At 34.4% G+C, this 13,029-nt stretch overlaps 1 protein-coding gene across 1 annotated transcript in view; it reads left to right on the forward strand.

The window, feature by feature from the left end:
* Nucleotides 1-4,109: 4,109 nt before the first annotated feature.
* Nucleotides 4,110-13,029, forward strand: part of LOC123551683 (uncharacterized) — a 74,334-nt gene continuing 65,414 nt past the window's right edge. Inside the window, exons 1-3 of the mRNA XM_053541144.1 lie at nucleotides 4,110-4,677; nucleotides 4,999-5,048; nucleotides 9,981-10,190. Coding sequence (XP_053397119.1) covers nucleotides 4,116-4,677; nucleotides 4,999-5,048; nucleotides 9,981-10,190 — 822 coding nt within the window. The 5' untranslated portion in view covers nucleotides 4,110-4,115. The remainder of the gene's footprint in view (nucleotides 4,678-4,998; nucleotides 5,049-9,980; nucleotides 10,191-13,029) is intronic.

Below are 13,029 nucleotides of genomic sequence, written 5' to 3' on the forward strand. Positions count from 1 at the left end.
ATAATTATTATGGCGACTTTCCAGATTTGATGGCCCTGCCATGCATTATTTCGTCACGAGCGGACACCTGGGTAGAACCACCGACTTTCCATACGTAAGCCAGCTGAATGACTTCCTCACATGAAGAATTCAATGCCCCGGGTGAGACTCAAACCCACTTCGATAATGGGGATGGGATTTGAAGTTGGCGACCTTAACCACTCAGCGTTTGATTTCATGTACAACGGCTACAGGACCGAAAGTTGAATCGATGATTAGGTGTAAATACATGTTCAATGTACAAAAATAAATGATTCCAGTTGATTCAATTGCATGCTTACTAGATTCTCAAACACATAAAACTTGATTACCTTTATAACTTAAGTTACGTATATAAACAGCGCATTTATGTTTAAATCAAATATTGTATTTTCAACATGAAAAGTCCATGACCTAGCGACAGAAATACACATGTTGTTTAGGACATGTGTAATTTTACATGTATAAAGACATCTTTTGATCTTAAAACTTACATGCACCCGCTGACTAAATTTGCATTTTGTAGTGAGTGATTTTTTTTATGAATTTGTCACAAAGAAATGTTTATCAATTAAAGAAAATCTATTCTGTACCGTTCTGGATAGAGATTGTAAAAATGTTTGACTTGAAACTGATTCTGAGACACAGCTGAAAACTGCAATATCATTAGTTTTTAAAAACCGTAAATACATTGCATGACTGACTTTTCAGTTTATGTTTTGTTTAGACAATTAACGGGAAAACCCCAGATAATATTAAATCATATAAATGTACATAACTTGTCTCGCGTCTTGGGCGGAGTTTATGTAAATGACTGTTACAAAATTAGCCACTTACGATAAAAAATTCGATATCAGTCAGTCATTCCATGTGTATGGTGCAAACATTGAATCGGCGCACTATTCTGAAATTGGCAGTAAATTCGGATATTTCAGGACGGCAACTCACTGCAGACCTGGAACGCCTGTATAAATTACAGACCCCGGTATATACCGGATTCATGCAATTAGAATGAAAATTATCTTTAATATATATATTTTGTGACCATTGTAATACTAACCCTAACCTTTTGTCAGTATATTATACATATTATACACTAAATGCATGCTGTCGTACAATAATTTGCGTATTTTTGCCGTGCGCTCCGATTGATAATCAGTTCAGGACATGCGCAGAAGACCGCTCCAGCTATGACAGACTGCAATGAGCAACATCGCATAAAGAATGTCCGTGACATTGAGCGCAAAGTGAACAGAAGTTACGATATGCAAGCACCAAATGGGGATTTTACATTTATGCGTTTTGAAGCGCCTTGTCAGATTTTTCTGTTGATTTTATTTTCACAGTTTTGCATATCATGGATCACAAATGTATCATAATTAAAATGATTATAGTGAAGTCTACAAGCAACCACCGACTGGATATGTTCCTTAATGAATTACTGTGATCATTGCGTTGGAGATCCACGGCTTAAAAATGTACCATGAATTGATTACAGTGATGTCTTCATGCATTAAATTAGCTCTAAAAATGTTTCAAAAATGGATAAAACAATTTAGTAGATGCGTATTGGTTGCACGCAATGCTAATTAAGACGCCAGTATTCAGAAATGCATGTGAATGTAGACCCTGTTCTTGCAAACAGCTAGTCTAATAGAATTTGAGACAAGCTGAAATTTTAATACCCTGACAGAAACGGCAAGGGTGTTCGTGGTCATCATTTTTAAATGACATTTTACATAATAATATAAACCAAATAATTAGCGTCTTTAAGGAAATTGTTGAACTGACATTGAAGTATATTTCTAGATGATATACTTAGATTGTAAATTACTTAACACTGTAAATAATGTGAATCTAGTTAGTAAAAATATTTCATTTACGGTACTTTCATCATCCTGTGTATACAAAAATGTATCTTTAAAGGACATAATGAACAAAACGTTTGTGTGACGTTAACGCCATAAATGACGTATCAACGTCACAATATGTACATTACCAAAACAAATAAAAAGTAAATTTACAAAAAATCTGCCGTGAAATCCCCTATTTTTATTTTATTTTCTTGTTCAGAAATGATTAAAGAAGAATATATTTAAAAATCAAGAACTTTGACCGTTCCGTTTTAATTTATTTCGGCTAAACGGCCATGAAACACATTATATATTTTGGCCATTTCTCCCCACCCCTACTACGGACATCTCTTTATTTAAGCATTTTCTAAATGAAATAATTTACAAAATGCAACATGTAAACAATAACATTGAATTTAGCCATATTCCTGAGTTTGAAAAAATGTAATAACATTAATTTTAATGTGATTATTACAGAAAAACGGCATTTCACCTTGAAAAATACATGTGCCGCTAGGTGGCGCTCTTCAAAGGAAATGTGGACTCGGAAAGATTTTCTTTTTTCTCCAAATGAAAGACAGGAGATGTTAGTACATACAGACCTAATATCAGTCTTATATCTCATACTTAGAAATTTTCGTAGGAACCCCGCGAACACCTTAAATCAAACTGTCTCTTATATGTTGATTTTTTACTGTTTACAAATTTGACCTGATACGACAAGTCTTATAAAAACTGATCAAATTCTGAAAAAAACGTTACTTTGAAATTTTAGTCAATATGAACTTATTCAGAAATAATTGTGGAAAAATCTAGTCTTATTATGTTGTTTTGTCTATTTAATCTTAACACAAGACCAGTAATAGTTATCTTTTTATGACATTATTGTACTTAGGCATATTTCCAGGTGCTTTGTGGTCATGGAGTACATTCAACATCTCAGCCTTTGCCGGTGCAAGGGGCACGAGTGGTGTTGTACTTTTCATGTACCTCTCATATACAAACTCGATCAAATCGAGTTTGTTAATATTTCGCTTGATTACACTATCATCCTCAAATGAAATAAGCTTATAATCTGGATCAGTTATGCAACTTCAAAACAAACAAAAAAGCATATTAATATAAATGTGAAATGTATCAGCTAACACGTACAAAATTTACTTACTTCCATACTTACTCTAGTTCAGTAGTTTTTAAATCACATCTCACGATCACTAATCACAGACTTGGGACCGATCCATCTTTCGCATGTGAACCTTTAAACGTTTGCGAAAATTGGAATAATAAGCCAAGTTCTTTGACGATACCTTCGTATCATATCGAAAAAATGTCTGGCACTTTTTTATCTAAATCATTAGGTTATGCTTGTAACTTTATATATAAAGCGTACATATGGTTTACCTTTTAATTTAGTTCATCAAAGTATCAGTATACAACCCAACAGAAGAGTTATGTTAAGAAAAAAAATTGAAAAGATAAATAATTTAACTGCCAAAAACACAATGCGCCTTATGGACTTAGCAGTTACTTGATAAAGCGCATGAGACACAATTTGCTAAAAGACAAGTTAAAAGTCACAAATATGTACAAGAAAGCTTAGATAATTGATTTATGGCGATAGAAACATATCATATAGACTTACTCTTTTGTAACTTCTGGGTATGAAATATGAATATATTCAATCTTTTCGTTTTTCATAGTCTAAAAGTTAAACCGCTGTTAAGGGGTGTCTCCCGTGAATAGACACAACAAGCCGATCCTGCTATTAATTTGTTTTGTAGCGCTCTTTTACTCTAAGGATCTTATACATACACACACATATATAGAGAGACTACCCTTTATCATTTTATAAAAATATTTTTTGTGAATGTAGAAACAATCCGTTTCCTTACTAGATTTGACTTAGACTTGAAAACATAAAGCTTCTGTTTTTTAGAAAATAAAATGTGTATTTAATCGAAAACAAATGACGTACTATATTTTTCTAGATACGAAATGCTTTTTACATAATGAGGATAGGATATTCTGATGACATAATGAAGTTTTAGAGGAATATGAAACCATTGATTTTTGTTTGAATTACTTTTCTTCTATTTAAATTTGTAACCAGAACCAGAACCAGGAATGTTTAATACTATTATAGTTTGTTCCGTTGAAACTAATTGAGAGCTAAACTCCATAATATACAGTGAATATTGTTCTGGTAAGTTCATACATGTACTCAAATTTTATAGGACGCCGGTGATGCGTATTTTGCGTGACATTGAAAGTGAGATTACAAAGAAGGAGGAAGACAAATGCCGCAAATCTTTTGACTTACTCTACTGTGCAAGCAAACACAGATGCGACCCGCTTAAGTTTCACAATCTATGTGACTCAAAAGGTCCAACGGTCACTATACTTATCGGGACTCAAAATATGTTGTTTGGCGGTTACACAAGTCAGTCCTGGACTTCTGAGAAAGGCTCATTTAAAAGCGATAAAGATGCATTTCTTTTTTATAAAGAAGACAATGAAAGAAATAAAATAAAAATATTTGAAATAAGACCAGACTGTCATGAATGGGCAATATACTGCCATCGAAACAATGGTCCAACTTTCGGTGGAGGCCGTTTCGCAAATCATGATTTACTTACGTTTAAAGCAACTTGGTATGGGGAAATAAAATTAGAGAATAATGTTTTTCAATTAAATGGTAAAACAAACATTGGAAGCGTATACGAAGACAAAGCAGGCGATGTCGATCCCAAAGCAATCAACGGAGGACTGATGACTGTGTCTGACGTCTACGTGTACCAAGTTCAAGGTATGTTTTATGCATTTTGATACTGCTGATATCTATAAGTATCATTCATGCCAATTAATCACATGTACACATCTGCGAAATAGCAGTTGTACGTTTCCGACTGTTGAACATAGCTGTATTTGATTAAGAGTAACATTCGCTATATTCCGCCCGATTTGAACCGTAGTCATGATGTTTTGTTCTTAATTTCACCCAATTGCATCCGACATTTTTATTTAATTTTAAATCTTTCTAAGCCTTTAGAAGGTGCCGCGTTAAAACATAGCTATAAGGACGGTGATGCTTAGTAGTATTGGTAGCTATGATGATATATTGTTTCAGACGAGCCTGACAAAATGACAGATCAATTGAAAGTCGACATAGAGCAGCATGTAAGTGATAATAAGTACTAAACCGATTTTTAGCCCACCTGAGCATATAGTGCCCGAGGTGAGCTATTGTGATCACTCACCGACCGACGTTCATCCGGTGTCCGTCCGTTAACCATTTCTTAAAACGGCAACTCCTCTGATACTGTGTGAAGGTTGATGCAACTTGGCCTTGATGTACCTTGAACTGTCCTCTTCCAAACATGTTCAAACCGTTGGTTTGGTTGAGTACCAGACCTAAATATTGAAAACGACTTCTCTTTAACCGCTAGTCCGAGATATATATATATACATATATATATATGAAAATGTTGAACCAGTACGAATGTGTAGTACAATTCGAGCTCGTATATAAAGCAGCACCGAAACTAATCTTATTGGGTTAGTGGACTTGCTGTGGCATGTGCGTGTTCGTTTGTATTGCTAGACGCTTTGCCGTAATTGGTCTGGTATATTGTGGTGGTGATTTAGTTTGTATAAATTCTCTCTGCTGTATAATAACTTATAATGCGAACTTGTATCCTAGCGGATCTCACGTATGGTAAAGTCAATTGTTCTGAATATATTTATATCCCTTAATGCAAACTATCTCTATGTATTCAATGTATCCTCGAGATCCAGTTAACTTTCAGAGACAGAAAATATAGCTTCTCTGGTCCCAATCAGTTAAAAAGACTAAAATGTCACTACTGACACTACTGACACTATTCTTGGGTTAGTGGACTTACTGTGGCATGTGCGTGTTCGTTTGTACTGCTAGGCGCTTTGCAATTATTATGTATAAAGAAACAGTTCAATTAAACAGTGTTGGAAACGAACTTATAATTGTTTAATAAAAATGATATAATATATATGAGTTAAATTGAATATAAAGTAAATGTAATAGATTGACAAAATAAACAATAGGCAAAATGATAAAACACCACATACTTTCTGATTAAAGTATGAACAATTGCGTGGAAACTTTCCTTTACTTTTGACAAAAACGCAGATCAATTAAATTGAGAAAGGATTTAGAGATTAAAATCAACAAACTACTAGGAAAAGTGGTGTATCCATAGCAAATGACAAAAAAGAACATGTAGCACAATATCTAACCTGTAGTCAACAAAACCAATTATCAAAATCTGGTAATAACAACAACAAATGTAAAACAGACACAAAAACAGAAACAAAATGGAGGATTTATGAGTCTTCTAGCTAGTCTTGGAATACCTTTGGTTGCATTACTGTTAAGTGGTAAGGGTCAGGCACATGGCATACGGATTGATTCTCAGCGAAGACCGTATAAACGAATTCCTTTTGTACTAGTAAAGAAAGTAAAATTTCAAAGTACCAAAGGTACAAACTCAAAACTCATAGTTTTTCAGAATAAAGCAATTTCTAACTTTGAAATTTATCAATGAGTAAAACAATTGAAAATTATAAACTTTAGGGGTGTATTTAGTAGAAATAATTTACCAAAAGCACGATTAAAGTTAAATAATGAATGTGGAATAATTAATGTAGGTGATTCTATTGGACCTGGAACTCCTTGGTGCTTTACCTAAACGATATATATTTTGACCCATACGGATTGCCACATTCTCCCCCACCCCTCCAAAAACAATAATCAAACATATTCCAGGAGTAAAGTATAACAACATACAATATCAAGACAAAACAAGTGTATTGTGTGGATATTATTGTTTATTTTTCATAAAAATGTGACAAAACAGTATCGTTATATGATCTATTGTATAAAAAGTTTAAACATCAACGACCAAATAAAGAAAGAAGGCAGAATAAAACATATTTTAAACAAGTATAACTTCAAGAAAAGAACTTCTGATCTTGGTGATGATCGAACATACGACCTTCTGCATATTAAACGAACGCACTAACCACTGCTCCTGGTGTTTTAGATACCACGTTTTAGTACAAAACAGTATTTTATTCAACTCTATGACGAATTTGTCTCAGTGATGAGACAACTTTAGCATTGAACTCGACCTACTGTAAAGGTAAACTCTCTCAATTGTATCGATATTTAACCCGCGCTAGTTACACAAGCCTCCATGGTGTGATGAGAAAGACCGTTGGAAATGATTTTGTTGTCGCTGTGGTCCAGGGTTCGATTCCCATACGGGTGTCTGTTATTTTCTTGATTTGTTTTTAAGGTAGTTTAATTGCATATTATGGTTAATCTTCTAACAAATCCTCATTATATAGCTTATTTTGAATGTTTTCACAGTACCATGGGTATTGGGTCAGTAGATGTAAAAAATTGTGCCAACACCAAGGGTTGTTCATCGAATCAAAACCTGTTGTTAGTTGGTCAGCAGAGGTCAATTGAGGTTACAGGGGGCGTTCAGTTATGGTCAAAATTGCGCTCATACCGCCATGATCTATACTACTTATGTAATAAATTACCTATAATAATTATATCTATTGTATCAGCAAGTTGCAATTGAGTCATTCCAAAAGCGAACTCACATTCTACCAAACAAATATTTTGATGCGAGGGCATGAGCTAGCCTTAGGCCAAACTAAGCCCTTCGTCATGTGCTAACATATAAGCTGCTGTAAATGTTTGTGTTTGTTTGTGCGATGAACACTATAATGTAAGACTTCATGATTTATGTCTACGTCATACCCATTACTTACAAGTGGAATTGACTTAAAAGTGTCATTAAAAGTAAGCTTCATGTTAAGGGGCTCCCGTGGCCAAGTGGTTAAGGCCGCTTACTCCAAATTACTTGACCCTCACATGAAACCTGGCTTGGGTGTGGATTTCTCTCATGTGAGGACGCTATCCAGCTGGCTTCGGAAGCTCGGTTGTTCAACTTAGGCGCCCGACTGTTATGAAATTATTTCACACACATTTCTTCTTCTAAGACTGTTTAAATCATTCAGATTCGCCAAAAAAGTTGCCACCAGTAGGCCTGGTCCAGTTTTTCTACATGTACGTAGTGGAACCTTAACAATCTTTCTGACAAAAACTGATTGCCCGATTTTGATACCGTTTACCATGATTGTTCAGATACTTCTGCTATCTTAAAAACAGCTTCCCCGTATATCAAGGCCACTGGGGTCAGATACTGTAAAGTTTTATGGCATGGATCTCAATTTCACTGTCTCTCCTGAACTACGGCATTTAAGTAACTAAAAGTGCAAATTCCACAGGTCGACCGACACGACAAAATGAAAATGTTGCAGGCTCAGTTTGTTTGTGTCCGTTCGTGGACGGTAGAGAAAATGCATGCTATCGTCCATGCCCTCTTGCTACTTTCTAGAGACCGTACAAGAGTACTTTGATTTTTGGAAATATAATGGGTATTACAAATGAACCGGTATCAAGTGAAAATGTAAACAATGAATTTTTTGTCTATGAATTACATGAATTAATTAATTTTCTGTATTAGTCATAATGCTGTTTGACAGCAAATGCTAACGAGTGTCTAACGAGTTTGTGTGCTGTCAGGAGTGCCGATATTATATCTGTCTGATATCTAGAACCCCATATACATATTCAGACAGTATTTTTGATTTAATGACTCAAGCAATTTCGAGTAAATAATATTTGAATCTGCCATTCTGTCAAGCGGAAATTTGTTCCACAGACAGCTGCAAGAGCGTATTTGATGCCACTGAATACATGTGACCGCATCAGTACCTGCGTACAACTGTGCAACACAGAAATACATCCATCGAGATGCAAAAATCGTTCCCAACGATGTCTAAGTGGAGTTGTTAGTTAGAAAACTAGCAGTTTTTAATTTTGTGGAAATCATTTAAAAATCCTACAAGTGAAATAACAAAAATGTGCTGGTGATTTTAATTTTGTTATCATCATATATCAGGCTTTCAAGTGTACAATCACTGGTAGCAGAAACGAATTCATATATTTCATAGAACTTGATACTTATGTTAAAATGTCGTTGTGAATTGTGAAGATTCCAAATTCAAGATAGAACGTTCGAATGAATTAATTTGAAAATCTTTCTGTATGCATATTTAAATGCATGTCTGAAGAAGCATAAAAGTCAGATGTAGCATATCATGCTAATATTACTTAATGTCTGCGTACCTACATGGGTGTGTATATTGATTCATGTGAATTGATGAGTGAATTGCATACACGCCACGTTAAATGTTTCGTTTTGTTATGCATTAAATCTTTGATGTTAAATGTTCGTATTTCCTTAAAATAATGACGTTGACATAATAGCAATAAAAGATGTGTCATACAATAGCATTGTAAACAGTGTTGTAACAGAATCAATTAAATATGTCAGGAACAAACAGTCATATTAAATCTATTTGGTAATGCAGTGTCTGACAACATTATGTTATTTGTGCTGCTAATGTTTGAAGTTTAATATTTTTCTTTCAAATGAAAAGTTTTGTTACATTTTATGTGTTAAGCAGGGTAAAGTCACATATACTTGTACGACTGTATACCGTAAAATACTCGCCTATGTATAGCTCACAATATACCAAAACTGGTATGTGAATTCATGTGCGATATGATTTGCGTAGGTTGGATCTTTTTGATATCAAGCACTTCGTGTTCTCATGATCACAGTTAGATTCGCTCAATCACGCGCGCACGACATGGATGAGCGCGCACACATACTAACGCAAGCGCTCGCATTCACTCATATTTCATATTGAAGCATTAATAAATCATCTTGTAGATGCCCTGTCTTCATTTATCTTTCTATAAAAGTGTCAGTCTGAGGGAAGTTCTGCATGCGGTTTGCGATGTGTTGCTCTGGTTCGATTGGATATTCTCATTGCTTCCAGGGGCTCTTCTTATTCTTTTATAATGCATTTCTTATAGTTAAACATTAATTTTCAGATATTTTTAAGGTTAAAAATGCTTCCATGGTTAGATCCAAACATAAGGTGTGCTTGGCTATAAACTAGGCATGCATTCATATTTATTTCCAGGACATTCGCCTAAAAGCAAAAAAGGAAGACCTGCTAAAACTGAATGAATTACTCCATCATGATTACAACACAGATCATATAAACATCTTACTCCTTGGGGAAGTGCGTTCTGGAAAATCAAGTTTCTTCAATACCTTAGCAACAGTGCTACGCGAAGAAGTGACAAGTACAGCGTTGACTGGCCCAGAAAAGACAAGTGTGACGACTAGGGTAAGTGTCCGTTAAAAACAACTACCTTGCAACATGTTAGGCTTGAAATGTGCGAAATAGAAACAAAATCATTTCAAAAAAATTATAGCTAGATGCCCGGCTATGAATTAACAACATTTACAAAACTCCCAAAATATTAACTATATCCATTATATAGCATGATTTTAAAGACATTGGTGAATTAACTCTCATTTAATATCATAATATAGAATTTTCAAAGAGTTCCGCTCACGCTTTTTCTGCTTACTTAAGGTGAAACATTTACAGTCTATTACTAATATATACCGCATTTTGCTTTCTAGTTTATACTCGGTAAAAAATGACACTATGATATTTTAACGAAACATGCCGAAAAACCCATGTTTAAATAAGTAATAAAAGATGAAAACTATGTATAAAAAGATTCAAACACTAAGATGCCTTCAGTGTCCTTAGTTCGGCAGCTGGGTAACTAGAACATAATTTACTTGCTGGAAAAAAACTACAATCATTGTTATACTGTTGTATGTCACAAAGAATGCTTTCGATATCACTGCATTTAATGGAAACAATTATGGCCTTCCATTTCTATAATTTTGAGCAAACACATGCCACCAGATGCCGTTACAGAAACTGAAAGAAAATGCAAATACAATTTTTGATAATAATATTAACTACAGAATATACAAGTGTTAATTTAATGAATTTAGCTTGCATTTACTGACATATACTAGATACTGAGAAATAAGGGTCCGGTAATTTTGACATACAATTAATTTTTAAACGAGTGTGAAAGGGAATGGCGATCATTATGAACGTGCATTGAGTGATGTCAAAATGGAAATTACTCAAACGATATGTTTACTGTTTAGTTTTCATTTTTATTCTGATCCTGGGTTACTTATATTACTACTGCTCATAAAAACATCGCTAAGGCAAAGGTAGTATCACCCCAATATTTGAAAAGCGGGTGTAATGAAATTATCTAAATTACAAACTAATGTAACATTCAAAGATACTTTTGGAACAGAAAAATATGTGTATGTGTGTATTAAAACCAGAGTAAACACAAGCGATCATTGTTAGTCTTGTTCAGATGTGGTAATCTTCCGTAAAGTGTAGAAACAGGGCGATTTATTAGGGAGCAACCAGAGCAAAGATTGTTTATCTTGCAATAATCAGAAAATTGAAGATGACATGCACTTCCTGATTTAGTGTCCATTTTATAATGATATCAGAGTAGACACTTTCCATGACTTATTTTAAATTGATTATCATTAATATAATTTGTGACATGTTTAATAGAAGTCACTATAATAAAATATTTAAATATTACTTATAAACTGAACAAAATAAGTAACTTACTCTGTGTTTAGTGCAGATATACGTAAATATGAATTCTGACACGATCCGCAGCAATTGCTATATAAACATATAGCGAAATCGCCTATACATGAATCTACGATAAAATATGGTTGGCTGTTACATTTCACCCCCTATGTTTGTGACATAAGAAACTCTACTTCTGTTCCATTACATACGAATTATTTCAGGGCCAAACGGTTGAAAACAAAATTTTAAAAAACATAATTATGATAAAAAGTCATACTGACTTATATGTAGGACCGTAAAACACGTTTGATCCCTGCAAGCATATTCAGCTAGCTCAATTATGATTCAGCGGTCATAAATGTATGACATAAAGTATAACGTCATAATGATGTGACGTCATATAAAAGTTATGCTTGTAACTCGTAACACAGGGTCAACTTACCTAATTTGATTATTCTGTTCATAAATAATTTGCGAGCTGTTTGGTAACTAGTTTTATGAATACTTCTAAAAATTCTTATAACAAAGGAACAAATATCTATACGTTCCATTTGCTATGCAACACCTTCTAACCATGGGGGGAAATTGTAACTGCATATGATCCGAATGACGTATTACGCTGAAAATGTAGTACTTTAAAATACGAATGATTTGCATTGTTAGAATCGAAATAATAAATATGTTCCAATGATTTTATCAGTTAATAAAATATGGGCAGTCGTTCGGTTACGAATAATTAAACCACTCGTGCTACGCACTCGTGATTTAATTATTACGCATCCAAACTCCTGCCCATATTTTATTAACTGATAAAATATAGGAACACATTTATTATTTCTTAAATCAAAGGTCAAATTATTTTTATATGTATTGCAAGAGTATTTTAATGTAAATTTGTGTGGAAACTTTTATCGCTCTACGTTTACGGAAAACTGATGAAAGGGTTGATTTAATGTTGAAGGGATCATACACCAAAATCACATATTAATATCGAGTATGGCCACCTTGAGTATAGAGGACTGCCTGGCAAGTGTATTGATTTCGGCCTGTGGAATGTTGTTCCTCTCCTGAATTAAGGCTTGTGTTAGTTCATTGCCGTTAGAAGATGGAATAGGACGACGTCTAACACGCTGGTCCAAATTATCCCACAGGTATTCTATGGGATTCAGATCTGGGCTTTTGACGGGTCAGTTATTAATAAATGCAAAGTTACTCGTCTGGAGCAAATTCACAGTTTCTGTAGCTGCATGGCTTTTGACATTAACCTGTTTAAACAGAGTGATACTGGCAATATTTTAAAACAGTGGGATGACATGCCTCGCGAGAATCTTATCTAGGTAGCATTCTAATTCCCTTTGATCATGATGAGAGGTGTGCGATAACCACGCGCAATGCCTGTCCAGACCAAGACGGAACCTCCACCTCCAAAACGATCACGTTCAAGTATACAGCTGTCGGCATAACGTTCATTACTCCTACGGTATACTCGAACCCTGACATCACTTCGATGAATGTAAAATCTCGAATC

This window comes from Mercenaria mercenaria, chromosome 4 (assembly GCF_021730395.1).
Source record: "Mercenaria mercenaria strain notata chromosome 4, MADL_Memer_1, whole genome shotgun sequence".
NCBI lineage: Eukaryota > Metazoa > Mollusca > Bivalvia > Venerida > Veneridae > Mercenaria > Mercenaria mercenaria.